This window comes from Ziziphus jujuba, chromosome 11 (assembly GCF_031755915.1).
Source record: "Ziziphus jujuba cultivar Dongzao chromosome 11, ASM3175591v1".
NCBI classification, from domain to species: Eukaryota; Viridiplantae; Streptophyta; class Magnoliopsida; order Rosales; family Rhamnaceae; genus Ziziphus; species Ziziphus jujuba.
In genome coordinates, this window is record NC_083389.1 from 6,133,306 (window position 1) to 6,155,239 (window position 21,934).

General features: G+C 33.4%; 1 protein-coding gene across 5 annotated transcripts; it reads right to left on the minus strand.

Annotated features, from left to right (window-relative positions):
• Positions 1 to 776: 776 nt before the first annotated feature.
• LOC107431725 (ABC transporter A family member 1) lies at positions 777 to 19,815 on the minus strand. 5 transcript variants are annotated; one of them, XM_025079543.3, is made up of 41 exons: positions 19,613 to 19,811; positions 19,266 to 19,398; positions 18,774 to 18,853; positions 18,325 to 18,493; positions 18,020 to 18,105; positions 17,175 to 17,391; positions 16,423 to 16,640; positions 16,257 to 16,317; positions 15,955 to 16,041; positions 15,198 to 15,430; positions 14,933 to 15,047; positions 14,762 to 14,851; positions 14,127 to 14,347; positions 13,926 to 14,038; positions 12,881 to 12,987; positions 12,664 to 12,726; positions 11,478 to 11,564; positions 10,520 to 10,618; positions 10,255 to 10,439; positions 10,054 to 10,108; positions 9,872 to 9,943; positions 8,599 to 9,309; positions 8,255 to 8,433; positions 7,946 to 8,156; positions 7,703 to 7,786; positions 7,564 to 7,605; positions 7,364 to 7,460; positions 6,451 to 6,578; positions 6,256 to 6,360; positions 5,608 to 5,751; positions 4,914 to 5,165; positions 4,674 to 4,809; positions 4,280 to 4,359; positions 4,061 to 4,168; positions 3,540 to 3,690; positions 2,767 to 2,903; positions 2,597 to 2,671; positions 2,179 to 2,479; positions 1,862 to 1,995; positions 1,173 to 1,231; positions 777 to 1,081 (listed from the first exon to the last, which is right to left on the minus strand). In XM_025079543.3, the coding sequence occupies exons 2-41, from the start codon at positions 19,350 to 19,352 to the stop codon at positions 1,000 to 1,002; spliced, it is 5,661 nt and encodes a 1,886-aa protein (XP_024935311.1). In that variant the 5' UTR covers positions 19,353 to 19,398; positions 19,613 to 19,811; the 3' UTR covers positions 777 to 999. The 5 variants fall into 5 exon arrangements, with proteins under 5 accessions (XP_024935311.1, XP_015898198.1, XP_048321587.1 ...); XM_016042712.4 differs by having other exon boundaries at positions 19,609 to 19,811; XM_048465630.2 differs by lacking the exon at positions 4,061 to 4,168 and having other exon boundaries at positions 19,266 to 19,815.
• Positions 19,816 to 21,934: the final 2,119 nt, after the last annotated feature.

The window sequence follows — 21,934 nt, forward strand, 5'->3', positions numbered from 1 at the left end:
CGTTTTGAACAAGTCATTGACTAGGTCAATTTTATCTATTTGTTCATTTTATAATCGAATTTCCTTTAATTATTTTCAACTTCTAGACCTTGTGTCTTTCTTGGAAAACAGGTGGCAATAATAATATTGAGTTGCAAAACCAGGTTACTGGGTTTCAATTTCTTGAGGGATCAAAAATGGTGATGCCCTTCGACAAGGACAAATAAGATATACAGGAAAATTGCCACATATATAACAGGAAAATTCATTTGCAAATGAAATGTATACGCGTGTCCATTTGACCAATATAAACTACTTTATCACAAGAAATATCAGCATGGGAAAAATTTTGCAAAGACGTTTGACTCCAAAAATATATAACTTTAATTTTCCTTTCATCTAACTTCACTTTCTTCCTGAATTCTCGTTTAATTAAGTAGATGTCAAAATTATTGGCAAGTTTTCAATGGTAGTAGTTGTGGCATTCCCTACCTGAGCTCGTGTTCTCGAGGAGGTAGAACATGATAGGCAAGCGGCGACCAGTCAAAAGCTAAGAAAAAAAATGTACCACTTGTTTCAAGCTTCCAACTCAAGGTATAATTAATGCTTGTACAACTTATCAAAACAGAAAATCATCCTTCTTTTTTTTTTTTTTTTTTTTTTTTTTGTGCCCCCCTACAAAGTATAAGTCTTAAGCATTTACCTACTCACTTTTTCAATACTCTAGAGACCCTTCTTATTCACACTAGACTGAATATCTGATATTACGCACTTAAAAAAGTCGTACCAAGTCTATCAACATACTAAGCATTTCAGACTTAGGATTTCTGAAAAAATAATAATGATTATAAAATGCTCAACTATCTATAACTTTTCTGGTCCGTACGTAATATTTACCCCCAAAAAAAAAAAAAAAAAAATCTCGACCTTTTACAAAAACGAGGGAGGTGCCTGGGTATTTGATGATTAGCCAATTTCTATTAAATTACAAGTAAAATTTTGATTCATACAATAAATATCTCATGGGTTTGCGGCAAAATGATTAAATATGGTTTCTAGCGTGGACTGACTGATACTGTATTCTGCAATGCCAATTTGATTTCTGTGGAAGAGATTACAGAAAACATCACTAATAGCTTAAGAATAAAAGATGAACCCCTAGAAGAACAAGAAAGATAGAAACGGAAGATTACCTGTTCCCTTCCAAGTGTCCAAAGACATCCGCTAATGACAAGCCTTCCCCATATGGCAACTGCAATAAAACTCAAAACAAAATTCATTAACATTTTAACTGAACAAATAAGTATGCCACAAAAATGTGGACGATATGAAAATGCACAAAATACTGGTTGATAAGTATCCACAATCTATAAGCATTTTAACTTTTTTGACATTACAGAAGGAGGGAGATCCCCCAATTATCCCATTCTGATCAGCAACTTTGGCTAAAAGGTTGAGAACTGTAAATAATAGTCAAATTGCAAGAAAATAGTTGCCGATTCTGTTTTTGGAGTCAACTTAGCAGTTAAATTCCTTCATGCATTGTCTGTGTCAACTGTGACAACAGACGATGACTTAATTTAGAATTTTAAAGAGATTCTCCCCCTCATAAGGGTGAAGGCTTCAACTTTGAAAATATTCACTCCTATTTTTAACAAACGAGAAAAGAGAAAGAAAAAGAAAAAGAAAAAGAACATATACATAATGTGTTGCGAGACATCAGAAGATATCAAGGATAATATTCTGAGATATATTTTAGAAAACATGGAAATTGTATTAAGAGAAACCATCATAGCTCAAACATTGTTGTTTAGAATTTAGATAAATATCTGGTAAAAAAATAAAATGATCAGATGCAATTTGCAAAAGAAAATCTTTATACCTGATATTTGATACTCAATCCATTGCACACTTGAAATATTGCATCCGGAAATGACGAGAAGACAAATGATTCAATCGCTGAGAACTTTTCTTTCAATAACCACCATTCAGAAAATATTGGCAATGGTATACCACCTAATAAACACCGAGAAAAAAAAAAGGTAAATCAAATTAGATTAAAAAAAAATAAAAATTTAAATGTACCTACAACTATTAATAATAAAACAAAATAAAAAAAAGGAAAAAAAAGATAGTGACAATGATAACAACTCAAAAATAAAAGGAACACGAATCAGAAAATGCAAGAACCTCGCATACCGTCTCGAATTAGTTGCTCAGATAATTGTTCACTGAAAACCCCATCAGAAATAGGTTTCGATGATACAAGTGTCTTCACTCTTTCTTCATTTCCAAGCCACCGTCCAATTATAATTATCATTTCACGTGACAAACTAATTTCTGCAACAGATGCTTCAGACCTTATAGAGTCATTTCCACCAATGCAAACTTCAAGGTCACCCAGTAAGCTCCTAGGATGAGAAGGGATATCAAAAAGCCTTTCTTGAATTACTCGACAAAGATTTTCCATGTCTGCATAGCTGACTTCAATAGGTTTGATCTAAAGACCAAAAAACAGATATAAATATATTAAGACACGAGCTCAAAATGTCTCTAGCATCTAATTCCACCTCAAACCCCATCCCCCAAGAAAAGATAGAAAAAAAAAAAAGAATACCTCTAGCTCTAGATGATTTCCAAATCTTGTTTTCAGATGCTGTGGACTTCCAATGCACCTCAATCGACCTCCAACCTTTTAAATCAACATACAATCAACATAAAAGAGATGAAACAATATCTAAAGTGGCCGTAACTAATCATCAAAATTCAAGTGAAAAAAGTAAATACCATTATACCGATCCTAGTACACAGAGCTTGAGCTTCATTCATGCTATGGGTAGTAAGAATTACAGCTGTCTTTCCTCGTCTGGTTGAAATACGAGATATCACTTCCCACATGAAACGTTTGGCAATAGGATCCATACCTGAAAAAAATTAATAAACAACACAAGTTTAATGCCTTCGGCTACAAAATATACTGAAAAGGTTTGGAAACTCCAATAGTGATGAAGATGACAGATGTTAAATGCTGATGATTATGAGAGCTTTCACAGAGGCAATAATGGCAGCATGACGGAGTGTTCAGGCAAGAAGGGATGATAATGTAAGTGATGCCAGTAAAAAGGATCATGGTTTGGTAGTGGTCGGATGTAACTATAAATGTGGGGTACATGCTTTAAAGGGTGAATTCTGTCTAGGTCAAATATCTTCCTGGATTTTTCACTTCCTTTTTTTTTCTTAACTTATTATTATTATGAAAGCTCAAGTTTTAGTCAACAATTCGTTCAGCTTTGCCTATCTCTCAGGGAATTGAAGTAGTAGGCCATAAAGAATTTTCAAGATGCGCAATATACAGGTCTCAAGTGATTTCGGAAAAATATATTATCAACCACATGAAGAATTTAAAGCCCAGTTCTTCTTTTAAGTAGTTCCACAAAAATGTTGAGCATCAAATAGAAAAACAACTTCATTCTTTAAATTTCGTGAAATAGTTAATTTGACAATTTTGCCACAAAATATGCAAGTTTGAATGAAAAGGATAAACAAATCAAGAGATTTACCAGTTGATGGCTCATCAAGAATGACTATAGGAGGATCTCCAATCATTGCAATTGCGACAGATAATTTGCGCTTGTTTCCCCCACTTAGGCAGAATGATGGTTTGTTAGCATGCTTCAACAAGTCAAACTCCAATAACTTTTCCATGACAACCTGTCCAGATACATGCACCAAGAGTCAGCCATTTTACAAATGACTCAACATAATACAAGTTTCCTTTTTAGATATTCCAAGTATTTCACTAGCAATGATACACTTTATAAAAGTATATGTATACATGCAACTAGAAGCCACACAAGCAATTTCATCTTTTTCTCCCCTCTACAAGGCCATGCATTTGAAAACCTTATCACGTAACAAACTCCAAACTGCAGAAAAGGAATGTAAATAAAGGCAATTTGAAGGCTGGTTAATCAATCCCTTGAAAGAAGGTCCCACTATAATGAACATATCTAAATTCAAGCACCATCCTAGATCGTAGCAAGTAAATTAGTTACTATGAGCTTTGAAATGAAATACATACATCATGCATCCGGTAATCTGGTACTCCTTTTATTCTTGCATAAAGCTCAAGATGCTCTTGCACAGTTAAAAATTCTAATAGAGCATCAAACTGTGGGCAAAACCCAATCTGAAATTCAACAGTTAAGAAAGTTAGCTCGTCCCTATCAATATGGTTTCAATCTATAGTCTATATTTAATACCCACGAAGAGGAATATAAATTACAGATTCAAAACTTACATGCTTACGAGCTGCCTTGGGATTGGAGATTATACTTTTTCCAAATATAAAAGCAGTTCCATCAGTTGGAGATTCCTCACCTATACAAAAATCGAATTTATATTCACAGTTTCTAGAATCTACAATTTCATGTTCTTGCACAAATCCATGTTGGGTATCAGGTGGATAAATCCTACTAACGCAATGAAAACAACTCCACGATATTCTTGGGAATTTTGTTGTAAGAGAAAAAACAAAGTAAACCCCAAAAGAAAAATGCAGTTGGTCTTTTTAAATGTGATCTTACTCCAATAGATTCAAGAAAATGAGTTGACAACTAAAAAGGCACAATTTAGGGATAATGTACAATACTTTTCACAAATATTGTCAATATCAAGTTGTATATTGGGCATACCAGATAACATTGACAGAGTAGTTGTCTTCCCAGCTCCGTTTGTTCCCAAGAAACCAAAACATTCCCCTTCTTGAACTGAGAAGGTCAAAGAATCTACTGCCACTTTTGAACCTTGACGCTTTCCTCCCGGATACACCTGAAATTTGCAAGAGAAATTGATCAATGATAGATTGCTGAGGCATTCGTATAATAAAATTTTATTTTGAATACAAAGTGGAATTATCCAAAAAGGAGAAATACCTTCCGAAGGTTACGCAAGTAGATAATTGCATTATCAATAGAACCTGAAAGTACCCTATTTCTTTCTGTTTTTACATCTCTGTCTTCATCGACATCAAGAGTATCAGCCTGTGAGGATGATTTTAGAAGAGGTTCTGAAAAACTAGAATTGTCATGCCGGAAACTCTTCCACCACTCCTTGACTGAGAATAGAGTCACTTTATAAGAAGGCCAGAATTCAAGCACGAGTGTCAATAGGAAGAAACTGATGCTCTGTCACAGATGAGAAAACTGAATCATATCAAGCCCAATTCAAACAAAAATTTCAATTGCATTCTTTAACACATTCGCGAAAATCAAGGACACAAGATCCAAGACGCATTTAAATTTTCTACAGCTTTTTCTACCTCTATATTCATAGGTACACCATAAACCAAATCCCACCACGTGAGTAGCTTCTTTAAAATCAAGAAAATAACCATTTAAATTAAATTTTAATAGTGAGGTGACATGTAAATAAATGCAGAAACAGTTTGATATATATATATATATATATATATCACTTAAACACCAACTATGAGAAGAAAACACTACTGCTTATCAGCATCATACTTATCCAGTAAACCTTCCATTCTAAAATCTCCACAATACAAAATTGCAGGTCTTTATAATTGCAGAATAATTTCGTAAAAATAATTTGAGGTAAGATATGAACCTCTGAACCAAGATAACAAATCGAGGCACCAGTAACATTCCAATCAAAAGCATCGCTTGATTTATCTTTCATCCCTTGACGTAGAAGGGCCAGTGATGCAAGTCCATCAGCAAAGCAAAACCCTGGAGATAATCTGAAGAAATTCTGGAGAAAGGATACCAAATGTCAGGAATATATTTGCCATTGTTGAAATAAAGAAAGAGGAAGCGAAAAAATAAAAATAAAAATAAAAACTTGAAATTGAGAGAACAGATATTCTCACTCAAGTAATGTGTTCTACTCATATTCCCAAAGGTACCAAGTACAAAGAAAATGAAAATCAAAACCATATGAGTTAAACTATAACATTCATTGTTAGAATCACTCTCCTGTATATTGAAGCACAAACATTAAGTAGAAAGCATTTCAGTATGTATCTCCATCAATAGATGCACAAGTTTAGATTCTTAGCTCTTGGCTGTGTCATCTACTTTGCATCAGTACAATGTTCAAAAGCTGTTAATATAGTGCACAAAACACTGACAGAAATCACATATTTCTAATAAAGAAAATATTGCATTTGAGAAGATTTTCCAATAAAAACTACAACAGCAATACCAATAATAATTACAATAAAAAATTAAGACATTTACACAAAAGAAATTTGACCTTAAGAAAAGAATTTGCACTGGCTGTTGACTTAAGAAGCCCCATAATGAATGAGATAGCCATAAGGACGAGCCCCGAGAAAAAGTTGACCAAGAGAACCACATTCTGCAAAATTTAAAATATTATTTAGCATTACAATGTAATCTGAATTCTTGAAAGGCATAATACAGAATGCGAAAGAAAAAAATGGCTAACCTGTGCCATAGTGTGGTCACAAAAGAAAAAAGAAAGGCAATATGTCGAAGATGCAACAGCTAATCCATACTCCATAAACATAATGATAGTAGGAAAGAAACAACCACTTCCAATAAACTGCTCCAGACCTACACAGATCCAATTCATAATGTAACCCAAAAAAAAAAAAGGAAAGAGACTAAAAGGATAACCAATTACTAAAAGCGACAATAACATAGAAAACAATTATTGAACTGGAGAAATTTTTAAAATTGCAGAAGGGCCGAAAGACGCTCATGCTAAGAGTTTCACTAAGATTTCCAAGGCATTTCAATAATAGACATCTTAGTTTTATTTCTCTGTGCTTGTAGAATACATATATACAGCTATTGAGCCGTCTGGTGTCATGTTGGTGCCCAATAACCAAGCACAAAAATAAACCCAAATAAAAATCTAATATAAATACAAGAGATGTGAATAACATCTTAACACCAGCTTCCTATGTAAGCTTGAAAAATATTATTCTTAAACAGCATAGTCCACTATATTAATATTAACAAGGATAAAAGAATATAAAAATTGTTCTTCATGTTGCTCTCTATTTAAGCTCCTATCTAGCAATAAATACAGAAGCATATTTTTATTAAATGCAGTACTTAATTTGTTTATTTTATCACATGCAAGACAGTACTTCATAAAATATCTAACAATACAAAAATGGTATGAAACTCAAAACATCAATTCAAATAAATTACTCATATCACTAAAGTTATCATCATATAATAAACACTTTGAACCTAAAAGAGTTGCATGTTAAATAAATTTATCAATTATTCATATCACACAGTTGATTCAGCTTCTTCAAACATCACGTGAAAGTTGAAGATCAAATTTATTGCTGAAATACATAGAGAACAAAAGTTTCAAGACATACCAAAGATGTTAAAAAGGATTATTGCAATAGAAAAAGGAAATAAGAAGCTGATGAAGTCCCATACATATGTAGAAACCCAATATGAAAGTACAGAAACCTGCAAAGGGATATATTATTAAGATGAATCTTAAGAGTGCTGGCAAAACATGTACAAAAAAATAAATAGACAAATGATTTCTTTTTTGAACCAACATTCATACCCCGCTAATCAGTTGTTGATGTTTAGCTTTTACTTCACGCTCCTGCATCGATCAAGATCCCAAAAATTATAGTGAATAGTCAAAAATAGTACCTTCTATGTGCCATAGACGATTTTTAGTGAACAGGTCAAAGTAGTACCTTCACAATGGAAACAGCAAATGAGGCAGGGATGAAGGAGAATGAGATACTGACAATAATTGCAACAGAGAAGGCATCCAAATCCTACAAAATTTACAAGATGATGTAAAGTGTAAATTCAAGAATCCTTTTAATTTCTAAGAGAACTTCATACACAGATAAAATATAGAGGGGAAAGAGAGGCAATAATATTTTTTATAATAATTTGTACATCCATGTTGTGACACCAGAAGGGTAACTTACATGACGTTGCAAGTGCTGGCTTACTGTCATTGGTAGGGGATGATTACGTGTTTGAATTGTCATATTTTTGTTATAAGCAGCAAGTCTAAGGATTGCAGAATTCATTAAATTGATAAAAGTTGGGGCAGCATGCTGACAAGAACTGTTGTGTAGTACGGTGTAGCCTAAACTTCCATCATCATTCTGATCGTCCATCACAATTGCTCCATACCTATAACAACCAGATATTACAACAAAATCACATTATGGATTAAAGCACAAAATAATCAGATGAGAAATTTGGAGTTAAAAATTAAATCTCCATCACACCTTGACTGGTATGATTCATTAAAGCTAGACATTAAATATTCACTCATTGAAAGTAAAACTGGTCCCAAATTTGGTCCTGCAGCTTCAATTGCATCTGCCAGTGCTCTTTCTGAATCAGGGAATTTATAAACAATTGGTTTTACGCTTTGAATCCAACCCCCTTTAATATAATCTGCAACCTGCAGAATAGGTAGCTTTTAATAGGAAGTAACCTTGCTAAAGATCAGGGTAAAGTTTCACTAAAGGAACTAGTCAATGAGTCAAAAAGCAGTTAAAAACCATATGTCATAAGCAAATAAACCAAAGAGATATAGACACCAAGAGAAATTATTAATGGATCAGACCTCCTTTGCAATTGGCAAGGATAAGTTAAAAGGAATTGGACCACCGCCACCACCACCACTTAACAGAGGATTAAAATTTGAGGTTGTAAAGGTCACAGACTGCTGATCAGGATGTGGCTTGAGCTTGAGCAAAATAAGACCAAGAAGCAAAAAAACAGCAGGAATAAGAAGCTGGAAGACAATTGTTTTCCGATCCCTCCGAGCACATATCGCTTTCTTTATAAATAGAGCCTTACAATGTTGCCAAAATGTTGACCTTGAAATAATACAGCAGCTACAGCATTGCACAGTTAAGAAGTTTATGAAACTTAAAATTGTAGCAAATATCAAACCACAAGCTCTCCCCACTATGGTTGATATTACCCCAAGAATCTTTTTATAACTTCCAAAATGTTTATCTGAGTGCAAATGTTTTTTGGGAGTGGCAGCAGGATCAAGTGAAGCCTGGGAAATCACAGAACCAGGCAAATGGACGCTTTCTTTTTGCTCAAAACATTCTGAGGCATCATAGTCACATCCTGCAACTCTCAAGAATACCTCCTCTAGAGTTGTGACAGATATACCATAACTTTCAATGCCAATAGAGTCTTTTTCATCATCCAATATTGAATTAGGAACTGATCTTCTCATGCAACTTTCAATTTCCCTAAACATACTTTCAAAGGACGATGAAGATGCTAAAGGAAGCTTGAAGGAAATCTCAGTTCCAACCTGGACAGAGACATTAAACCCACAAAGTAAGCTACGAAACTTTATCTCTAGCAATATATGATAAGCACAAGAATCAACAAATTATACAGTTTATCCATCATGTTCTCACAGGCACAAACAAAACTCTACTTCTAACGGATTTTAACATCTAAAAACGGCTACCCCAAAATACCAACCTTATCTCAATATTTATCCCATACAACAAGGCTAAGATAAATAAATATATCACATCACAATGCCTAAGATGTATGTGCATAACAAATCATACCAAACAGCAATTGAAATCACTTGAATCTTTTTTTAATTAATCACAAAATCATCAAGCATATTCTTATAAAACCAGCACATAGCAATTAATAAATTTTGTATAGGTCTTAATATAAAATCTCTATTAGAGATTATGCTGAATATGTAACCACCGTAATCAAGTAAAGTCACAAAATCCCTTACAAAGACATTAATTAAATTATAGATATCAATATATTGGATGTGAAAAAAATAAATGGTGCAAAGGGAAGAAAATTCTATTAGTTAACAGAAGTCACTGAGTTGAGATGGATACCTCACTGACACACATTGCAGATGGTATGTGGCGGTAAACAATATCAGCAGCCAGTGAGGCATTGGGTGCACGCTGATGTAATAAAACAGTAAGAGAATCCAATCTCAGTGCTTGTTCAATGGTAAGAGATGCCCACAGGTCACATAATGGGCTTTGTAAAAGAAGAAGAATAGGAGTACTACCTTCACTAAAGTTAAAGTATAACCAACCCCATACTGATGCTTCAAGTAAAGGGAACTGTTAAAAATGATTATTCCAGGTGAGAAATTTACATCACATGCCACACATAATTGTAAGCATAACAGTCTGGAAACATGTGTTTGTGGTATTTTATGTGAAGTGAGAGGAGGGAGGGAAAATAATATGTTAAAATTAGATTGAACCTTCCACAGCATTTCAGAGAACCATTGGCCATAATAGCTATCCGATCTCCAAGCTCCTCAGCTTCATCCATTGAGTGTGTTGTCAGCAATATAATCCTACCCTTTTTTATTTTCTTTATTAACTGCCATGTTAATCGCATTGAATATGGATCCATTCCACTAGTTGGTTCATCAAGAATTATAACCTGTGATAAGGGAAACAATAATGAAAACCCTACATGTTAACACAAGAAAATGACAGGATGCACCTTTGAATTTGAATTACCTTGCTATTTCCTATCAACGCGATGCCAAGAGACAATTTCCTCTTCATGCCTCCTGAAAGAGCCCTCACAATAGTGTTACTTTTATCAGCTAACCCCACCTGAACATGATAATAGCAGTCAAAACTACCCTCATAATTTATCATGAACAGTAAAATAGTAATGAAAGTCCACCATATCGAATGTTTATACTAAACCAATACAACAGAACAAAAAGATAATAAATGTTCAAAAGCATACAGTGAAGATTAAGAAACTAAAAAAACAGTAGCTTAACCACTAAGTTAGGAGCAAGACTTTAGGATTTTCTTTCTTATAGTATATACCAAATTCAACATTCGCATTTAATATCTCAAAAGAAGACTTTAAAATATACATTCAGATTTAACTCAATAGCCTTCATCATATCTATTGCATAACACCTTTTTCATTGCACATATAGCTATGAAGTTGTCTTGGAGTTTCTTTGTCTGATCTAACAAAAGTAACTCAGCATGTAGTAGCAACTCCTTTTGTCAACAAACTGAGGACATCCAAAGCCATCACCCATTATTATCTTGTTTGAGTGTATAAATCATGCTTGGTCCAACTACAATCTTGAGCTTTTATGAAAAGTGGTGCTTTAACATCTGTTGAAGTATTTCTGATACGAATAGATTAACTCTTAATGAAGCAACTGTATGGGAAACTAACACAATACATGATGGCCTGCTCAATAACTATGAACCAAATGTGCGACTCACACATATACAATCAAATAAATTACCACAAAAAGGGTTGCCAAGATTTGAAAACTAGAAGGAAATGACAGTTAAGCATTCAAAATCAAAACAAGTGGCAGTAGATGTCAAAAGCTTTAATTATTAGGAGACAAATATATTCTCAAAAATTGGCAATAATCTGAGCCTCAGAAGTTCAGATTATCAAAGCAAAGCATGCAACATGAGAGAAAGAACTCACTTGATCGACCATATCTGTAACAACTCTCTCCATAACGTCTTCGTCAACACCTTTCAATGTAGCAAAAATTTCCAAATGCTCTCTCACCTGGGTACAGACGTTTAATTATCCTCATAATAAAGAGAAGCCACCTTAATATCAGTAATAAGATAAACAAACATAACATAACATCAGCCTTAAGTGTATTGCCACAGCCTTAGGATTTGTTACAGAGCTTCTTTAAAAATATTAATTTAGGACTATCTGATTCGAGCAGCTAAGTTCAGTTTTCAACAAAAATTTAATTCCTGCCGCATACCATAGGGTAGCAAAACAACAGAATTGGTAACTTTCATACTAAAGCATCTAAAATTGGTCCAGAGAAGACACTATGCCATGGAGTATTCATTATGTTTAAACAATTTCCAAAACCAAAGTCTTTCAACATATAAAAATGAAATAAAAGATGGTAACAAAAGTGAATTCCATTACAATTTTAGGTAGAAAATAGTTAGAAAAAAAAAGGAAAAAAAAAAGAAAGAGAAAAGAAGAAGAAAGAAGCAGGGTAAGGAACCTCATCATAGAAGAACAAGGCTTAACATCTAACATGTTACAATGAATTTGAGTTTTCTTCTTCTCTAAGAGAAATAAATTAAACAGACAAGGAAAAAAAAGGTTGCTAAGAGGCAAGAAGGAACGAACAAGAAATTATAGCATTTAGGAACTGAAAGTGACAACTGCTCAAGCTTCCGGTGTTAGCCCTACGTAAACAGTTTCCCATGATACCACCAAAGGATAACAACACAATCTCTCTACATGGAATATGGATCTGAAATATTGTAAAACAAGCTTTGAAGCCACCCAAAATCTTTCTTTTCTATTGCCCAAAGCAAGCTGAAAGCACAAACCTTGTAAGAAAGTTTGTCAAACTACATGCATTTACCAAGCACTCCTAACATCATAAGGAGTTGAGAAACACAACTAAACCCAACAAATGACGACATGAATAACAAATGATCTAAGAAAATGCTAATTGAAAATTGTAAGCACCTAACTTACTTGACAAGATTCTTTTAATAAATTCAATCCTTCTCTTTTACAATGCCATTTCTGAGATTAGATGATATTATTAAATTTTAAAAGCAACTTCAAACATATTATCAGGAAAAAAAAAAAATCAAAAACACAAATCATGCTTCTTACTTACAGTCAACTCTGGAAATAGGATATCACTTTGAGGGCACACACCCAATCCCTTCCTTATCTCATCCTACACCAGAAAATAAATATATAAGTAAATGAATAGGAATGGAATAGCTTAAAGTAAATCAAAGAGAAAGATAAAGATAGATGTTTGGATAACATTCACACACAAAAGTAAGGAATTTGCACATGAAGGAATGATCCAAAAAGACATAATTTACCATTTCTGCTGTAATATTCTTCCCAAACACCAAAGCATCCCCTGAAGTAGGAGGAAGAAGGCCAACAAGCATTGATATTGTTGTACTTTTACCAGCCCCATTATGTCCTTCAAAACAAGTACGTCAATATCGATAAATCAAACAACGAAACACATTAAAAAAGAAATGGAAGGGTCTTCTTGTAGCTTTTGGTTTACAAGTTCTTTTTGCTAGGTTGTTAAGAAGAAAATATAAGCAATCTACAGCATACAAAAAAGCTCAACAGTAAAATTCAAATTTTTTATAAATCAATAAGAAACTGCTGTCAAGAAAGTGACATTCAAAATGATAAAGAATTAGAGGAGGAAGGTGAACAAGGAAACGAGGGAAATGAAACAGAGTTCCGTTATAAAAAGACAATGTTAATTTTTAAAAGGCTCCACCATCAGAAATGTCCTCCTCCTTATTAAAAAAAATTTTTAAAAGAAAATATCAGAGAAGAAACTGAGTGCATATTAACCGCAGTAAAGGCAGCAACAGCAAAAGGAAATCATAAAATGGGTTGTCAAATAAAAGAATACAAATTTATTGAAATAAGCTTATAGCACCAGAGTTAACTTGATATACAAGGTTGGACCTATTTATTAATCAAGTTAACCTTTTATAAAAGGTGGTGCCTTAAAATTGTATCAAAACTTTATTATCCAAATAGTTCCATATTTTAATCCTGCTAACCTCCATCATTTCAGGTAAGACCCAACTTTCGTCATGTTGTTCTAAAGGCCTGCAAAATAGAGGTAAGTATTGACTATCTATTGTCTAAGCTTGGTATACATGATTAGACCAATTTCCTTACAGTTTAAGTAGTAACTAAACAATTATTCTGTACATAAAGAACAAAACCAAAAAAGAAAAAAAGAAAAAAAAGGATTTACTTCTTTGAGTAAATGAATATGAAAGCAATTAAATACTAAAGAGCAAGCACGGACACTAAAATACAAGCTCCAAAATTAAGTAAAATTATAGGAACATTGTGACATGGAAATAGGAAATTCAATAAACTCACCTAGAAGAGCAAGAATCTGATTTTCATACAAGGTAAGTTGTAATGAGTTAACAGCACAGCACTTTCCCTTTTTAGTGGCGTAGACCTTATGCAGATTCCTTATTTGGATGCATCTAAATCAAATAAAAATTGAATGGGAATGAAACAATTATCAATCACAATGCAGAATTAGAGATGAAGTCAAATTTCTTAAACGTGTACCTGCTATCAAGCTCTTGTTGCTTCATGTCCAAACTTATTGTTTCCACAGATGGTTTAATATTATCTTTCCCAGGAAAACCCATTTTTTGGATGGAAACTTCATCATTAATATTAACATCAAGAGTTGCAGTTTGATCTGTGTTGATAGTTTTCTTTTTCCAAAAAGACTTGCTAAAAATGAAGTTCCATGGATAATGAACTCCATTCTCCCTCGGAAGTACCTGAAGAGACAACAAATTTAGAGTCAAATTGACTTAGTAAATAAACAAATTGTTAACTGTTTTAAGGAGTCATCAAATAAAACGTTGGAAGTTAACAATTAGGTCACTAAGCCTTCTGCTGAGACCAAGATTTATACCAGGATACGAGTATAATTACATTAAGGAACAATTAAACAATAAAGAGAGAGACCATTTGGAGGAGAAGGTGAAAACTATAGAGATCCTTTTTACTTTTCTCTTCTTCTTTTTTCCCATTTTATTTTAAATGTATTGAAATTAAAATAATATTGTGAAGATCTATTCTGCGTTTTGAATTTTTTTTCATTTTTTTTCTAGATTAATTTTATATTTCTTAAGATATGGCAATAACTAACAAAATCTATAAAATGAAATAAGAAATATCATAATATATACCTTATCCAAGTAAAGACCAACTGCACAGTACAGCAATGTGTCAACAAACATCATAAGAAGACAGACCAAGAAATTGACCCCGGAAGATTCCTGCAAAATGGTTGCAAACTTTAGACACAAATTTCCATGTCAAAAAATTTTAGATATATAAGCCTCAATTATAGACCATACCCGCCATATGTTCGTCCAGCGAAGACCAACATGAGCACGCTCATAGTCAGCAAAGTTGATTGACCCTAGAGCAAAGGCCGTAGGTGAAAGCAGAGAAGCTACAACCTTTAATATCCTACAGTGAAAAATGTTAAAACCAATGTACATTCAGTAAATTTCAAACTTTTGTACATTCGGTAAATTTCAAACTTTTATCCACGAGAGGAAGAGAAAGGGAGAGACAGAGGGAGATCAAGCACCAAATATTTTGGAGCATACTACTTACATTGAAACAGCTTCATCATTGACCGAATAATAAGGGAAAAAGGCACCCAGAAAAGAAAGCGTTCCAACTGCAACAGCTGTTTTGGCTCGAGTGAAGAAAGTAGAGATAAAAAATGACAGTGTGATGGCGCTTAATCCAAACAAAAAGAAGTACGTGAACACCACTGATTTATCACTATACTTGAAAAGGTTATCCATGGCGCAAAGCGTAATGATCAAAGAAGAAATTGCAAACTGCAGACGAAATCAAACCAACTTCAGAAATTTTATTGATTTAAAGGAAGGCATTGAGGGATGCCAATGTTCAGATAAGCTGGACAAGAAGCAAAAACTTCCAACTTCATAACATATTTTGAAATTTAAACAATATCTCATTCCACATAATTTCATAATTGACAATCTTATGAAGTTGCATATACATCCTATAAAAACAAACCATCTTTTTGTTCACCCAAAATCTGAAAGTTTGTCCCAGGCTCAGACATCCTATCCTACATGTAGCTTTTGAAGCATAGTAATCATAGTAATCAATCAAAGAGAAGATTTTATGTCATTTGAAGTTGATCATTTCCAAGCTCTAACCCATTGGATTAAGTACTTATCCCCACAACTCATGAAACTTCTAGCCTAAAAATTCAAAAGTACTAAAAGAATCTTTAAGTTATAAAATATATATTAGATTTCAAATACTATTTCACAACGCTACAAAGAGCTAAGAAGACCATGCAATAAAACAGTTCATTCAAACTAAACCTTACTTGCAGAGCATATGTGATAAACCAAGAGAGATAAAATATCTCATCTTTCAACCCCATCATGTAGAGACCTTCTTTTATCTTCTGTTCCTAAAACATCATAAAAATAATTTAAAAGAAAAGAGTTAAAAAAAAAATATATATATATATATATTAAAAGAAAAGAGTCAAGGACTCATAAAGGGTAGGCAAGGGACTGCTGCAGTAATAGCACCAAAACAAGGAAAAAACAATCCACGAAGTCCATGAGGTAATCATGGTAACATTTTCTATTTCAATTATATTCATCATAATCATTACCAAACCTTCTCGAACACAGAATAGCTGATCAAGCGAGAGATGGGGTAGAGAAATCCCAAAAGATACCTGCACATCCAAGTTCCAACTTAACCAGATATGGCTTCTAGGAAATCATGCAAAATTTGTTTAGAAGGGATGGATACAGTAATATACAACTCAAGAGATACATACAATACACCCATAACCTTCTTGATGATGGACTGGAACTCATCATCAGTGTACTCACGAGTGGGGAACGGGGCTATTCTTATCTTAGATGGGGTGAACCGAGTCCATGGCTCTTTGAGGGAGGAAGCTGCACCAGAGGAGTGCAATGGAGAAAGTTCTATATTTCCAGTGTCAGATTGTTGTGAAGCAAATATTATGAAAGAATCCAGTACTTGCTGGAGCTGCAGTGGTATGAAAACAATAACAAACACTGTAAGGCACTTTCATGTAAACGGGACTCAGGAAAAATAAAGCGGATGAGGTTTCTAACAAACGTGAAATGTTAAAAATAAATAAAAATAAGAAAAAAGAACTTAATAGAGCTAGGATACAAAAATTAGAAAAAACAACGTGAGTTATGACTCACATATAACAAGAATGGGGACAAATATACCATATTCCTCACCAAAGAAATGATGCTGAAAAACAGTAAACTGTTAATGGGAACGAATGGTCTAAGGATGCCTATGTAAGCAATATATATAAACTCATGGAAATCGCTCACACATTCCAGTGGTAAAAAGATCAGTGGTAAAATTTACGACAACCTCAAAGGGAAAAAGATGCAGCACAATTAAGTAACAATTGCTAATGCAGTAAAGGTTAAGCCACAAAAGCAAGAAGCTTGAAGGGAGAAATAAAATAAACAAATGCACCAACGAGACAATTAAAAAAAAAGAAAAAAAGAAAGAGGAGAAAGATCAATATATACATACAGTTAAAAACCCGCTGAAGCTGTATTGCATTGTTGGTACAGTATTTACACCCAGTTCCAAGTCGTTAAGATAAGGACCATTAGTATCCATAATGGATTTAACATCAGGAAATCCAGAGAAAGCCCATGAGTGATTGAGACGTATGCTATAGTCAAACAACTGTGGACCCTGAGAATGAAATACCACTGCTCCTTTGATTTTAGGATTTGAACAATTCCTGAACAAAGAGAGCCATTAAGGTCAAAAGAAAATCACCATAGTACCCTTTCTGAAGCAGTCACACATATTCAACGTTTAGACAGTCAAAGTAATGAAACAAAATAACATAAAATATGTCATTGTCATATCCTGCAAAAAGGGTCCAAGAAAATCTGAGTTAAAGCAGATTATAAGATCTTCAGAACCATAGATGAAAGTATTTGTACCAATACGAAGTCCATGTCCCACATGTTTTTCCAACAAGAAACTAAATTTTATAAAAGACGAAATAAAACAGTACTAGACCAAATAAAATGAACTAGCTGTCTAAGCGTGCATGGTAACATACAAAGAAATTTGTGTAAAATATGCATGGTAAGATACAATAGCCCATATGAAGAATTGGTAGCTTGAAACTTGTTGACATTAAAGAAATATTCATGAATACGCACAGTCATATAGTCCAGAGCATAGTTAAGGATATTGAGAAGGGCTCAACGGACCAGAACATATATGAATTCTTTTTAAAACCAAAAATGATGATATATTTTTTATATTGAATTTTTCTTGTAACCTCATAAAACCTCATTTAAAAAACATTAGTACATTACCATCAAATCACTACTCCAATAGAGGAAATGACTTACCTGATATGGTGTTTGCAGGTACCATAAATATCTGAGCGTATGTAGGCTTCCAGCTCTTCTTCATCTTTGTAAACTCTACTTACATGCTGTAAGCACAAGTCAATAATTTATTCAGTTTGCCTCAAGAAAAACCTTGACAAAAACAATCACCTTACAAAACTTCTAATGACTTCACTCTGCATAGGTAGATTAACATTAAAGATAAACAGAAGAACAATGGTAAATACAAACTACTTAACATTCAGTAGCTAAAAAATTAAAAGCTAAAATTAGGTAGCTAGAAATTCAGAAACAACAACCAGTACCTTCAGAAGCGGAAATTTTATTGACATCAAGTTAATCATCGCCCTTGTCTCTTCTGTATCTGGTGCGAAAGCCAGGTTCTCTCCCTTGATCCATAGTGATTCGACGACTTGTTCAAAATTAGGGGACATTCCTTTGCCCACTTCCACAAACATTTCTTCCCGGATATACCTAGTTCAGTTTCATAAGATTTATTACCACTGATAAAATAAAAAGCATTCGCGCCATAAGCTACAACTTCCTTTTTCCTGAATTCTTTGTATCACATGTATTAAGTACTGAAAAAAAACCTCTAAAATGCCATGACTTGTAAAATCAAATTTCTATATATCAAAACTTCCACTCAGTCACGCTTAATTCCAAAATAATAATAATAATAATAATAATAACAGCAAACAAGCAAGATTTGCAAAGACCATAAAAAATAAAATCAGCGATAATCAATACTTACGGCTGTGCTGGATGAATCTGTGTATCAACTCGAGTCCTTACCACTATCAACAACACCATTACTACGGTAGGGAGCAAAATCTGCCGCAAAATCAAATTAAATTTCAGTTTTCTTTAGCATTCTATTAACTTTATACACCGAATTCTTCAAATGCAAATTAGAATACGATACAATTTCTAACTTGAAACGATTACAAGCAACATCCTACATAGAGCCGCCATTTTAGAACCCAAAAAATAATCAGGAAAAAAAAAAACTAAAAAAAGAAACAAGAACATTTCATAATAAAAACGGAAAAATAATTCCAAAAATAACAATTAAAACAATTTTCAATTTACTGGCGATCGATAATCGTTCAAATAAACGAAAATTCAAATAAATAAATAAATACATTACGTATTCAAACTGTAAAAGGAGTGGGATTATGGTTGGGGAAAAACAAAAAATAAAAATAAAAATAATAAAAGGAAAATGAAAAATAAAAGGTTAAACCTCAGCGGATGTAATGAAAGGGTGACGGATTTTGAGAAGCCAGTTCTTCCGAAGCATAGCCTTCAACTGTCTCCGTGCAATTCCCATTTTCTTCTCGGCTGAAAAATCAAACCCTAACGACACGTCTCTGCCTCTACAGAAGAAAAGAGGGACGGAGTGAGAAGCACTTTACTTTGCAGTCCACCGAAGGAGGAGGTGGCAGTGACAAAGAGCTTCTGGCTGCAGTCCTAGACATCTGTTAGTTGGTGGTGCAAAGTGGGGCGGTTTGTGAATCCTTTTAAGTTTATTTTTTCTGTATGAGAAAATCAAAATAACAATAAAAAGTAACGGTAACAGATAATACTCGCCGCCGGCTACTTGTTGGGTGGGGCCAGCTGCAAAACGCCGGTCAAGTGTTCGTTGAAATTTCTATGCCGTTACGTAGTATTTATCGCGATACGAGACGAAACGAGACGATCATCTTCTGTTTTTCTCTTCGTGGTGGATAACAAAACCGTAAGAGAACATAATACGAAAGTGTTAAAATCGATCGGCTTTATAAAAGGGCGACAATAACAATTTATTAATAAAAAAAAGAGTGAATGTCTTGAAATTCTCCGTATTATTGGACCCACCAATACCCATTTTAGCAATAAACCAAAGGGTCCGTCCACAGCTGCATCGGGTCTTTATTTTGGACGCGAATCGTCCGGTTGTCGAATTGGATCGGTTGGTAGTATAGTTTCAGTTACGCGGGCTCCCAACAATACACCATCTCACTAACAGAATATGCCATACCCTTCCTTCAAACAAAACAGAATATACCCAAAAAGTGACTCGCATTCCGAAGATGCTTTACTTTGAAAATTGAAATAACCATGGGCCATTCCATTTACATCAGTAGCATCTTTTCAATTTCAAAAGTGATTATATTCTTATGAGCATTTATTTATCTTTGATTAGTGTCCAGAATTAACATTTTTTTTGTTAATTTTTTTCTTTGTGTTGTACTTGGACAATCATATTTATTTGCAAATATTAAAATATTGTAAAAGCATATATTTAGGCATCAAGATTAGGATAAATTTGGTGATTCCCGACTTTTCGTCACTTGAGGGGCAGAATAAAACATCAGCATTGGACAATGTTGGCCAATTATTTTATCCTCGTTAATTATATAAAACTGCCAGCGGATATGATTATTTATTTCCATCAACAATTTTATTTCATACACGAATAAAATAATACAGATTTGTTTCTTCTTTTATGTATGAATCATTTATGGATTGGCTATCCATATGGATCATCTATGGAAGTCAACTTACGGTAATTTCTTTCTCCGTTTTATGAAACTGACAACTTAAGATATCAAAGATTGTTGGCGGGTCTTTCTTTTCTTCCTTTCTCAATACATTATGGGATGGTCGATAAGACTGTGAGAAAGAAGTGGGTAAAATAAAAATTTTATTTTGACCCAAAAAAAAAGAAAAAAAAAAAAAAAAAAACACCAAACGCGATACCAATTACGATTTTTTATTTTTATTTTTTTAAAAAGTTATCAAGATTTTATATAAAATACTCAGCCACACTGATAATTCACGCTCTGAAATACATTAAGCAGAAAAATAAAAAGGAAAAGTCAGCCGCATACAAAGTGGAATGGCAAGTTGCAGGGTCTTCATTTATAGATAGAAAACGACATATATATAAATTAATAGAATTTGCGATATGGATTATGACACATTTGTCGTTAAAATGGATTTAAGCCTAATTAAAGTTGGAAATTGAAATATTAAATTGTCTCTATAATACACGGCGATGATAAGTTGATAACGAGATATTCTTTTCTACATCCCAGGTTTCGACACCAAAATCTTAATAAATATAAGAGATTTTAACATTCATGAATTGACTAGTATAATCGAAATTCTATTATGTATATAAAATAGTATAGATTCTGGAATGCCTTTTGAGTAAAGGCATCCTAAGGATAAAAGTGAATCTGTGTATATGTATATATAGAAGTATTGTACATATAAAAAAAACAATATTCTAAAATATATATTGCCAATAGCTTTTTCTTTTTTCTTTTTTCCTTTTTTATCAAATAACTTAGCTATTGATTGCTTTGATATTTCATTCCAACACCATAAGTAGGTCCAACGAACCACTAAAAGCATTGTACATCTGCAATTGCTTACTTGTTTATCAAAGAGGATTAGTTGGGGCAAAGAAGTTTGATATTGCCGTGTTGTAAATATATATATATATATATATAAATTTGAATTATAACCATGTATAGCTGGAATTTGCAATAAATTTTTTATGTCAGTTTACCTAATAAAGAAAGTTATCGAGAAAAAAAGAAAAAAAAAAAAGCTAGCTCATGAATTGTTCCTTTCTCATAAGAACTTTATACTCTCATGAAATATCTGAAAAAAAAAAGGGGAAAAAATTGTATAAGCAATTTTACACGTGTAATTGCAACTTGGAGGAGACGGTTTTAGGTTCAAAGAAGGAAGTTTCGCAGTGGGGTCCGGAGCTTGCAGACCAACCCAAACTATTGGCGAACTGATATGTTTGTCTCACAAGGGAAGCTACTTTTGTGGGACCGGTACCTGTTGGGTCCTCTTAATCTGGTTCATTTTAGTTCTTTTGCCCATTTTTGACGTTTGGGACTAAGGAAATAA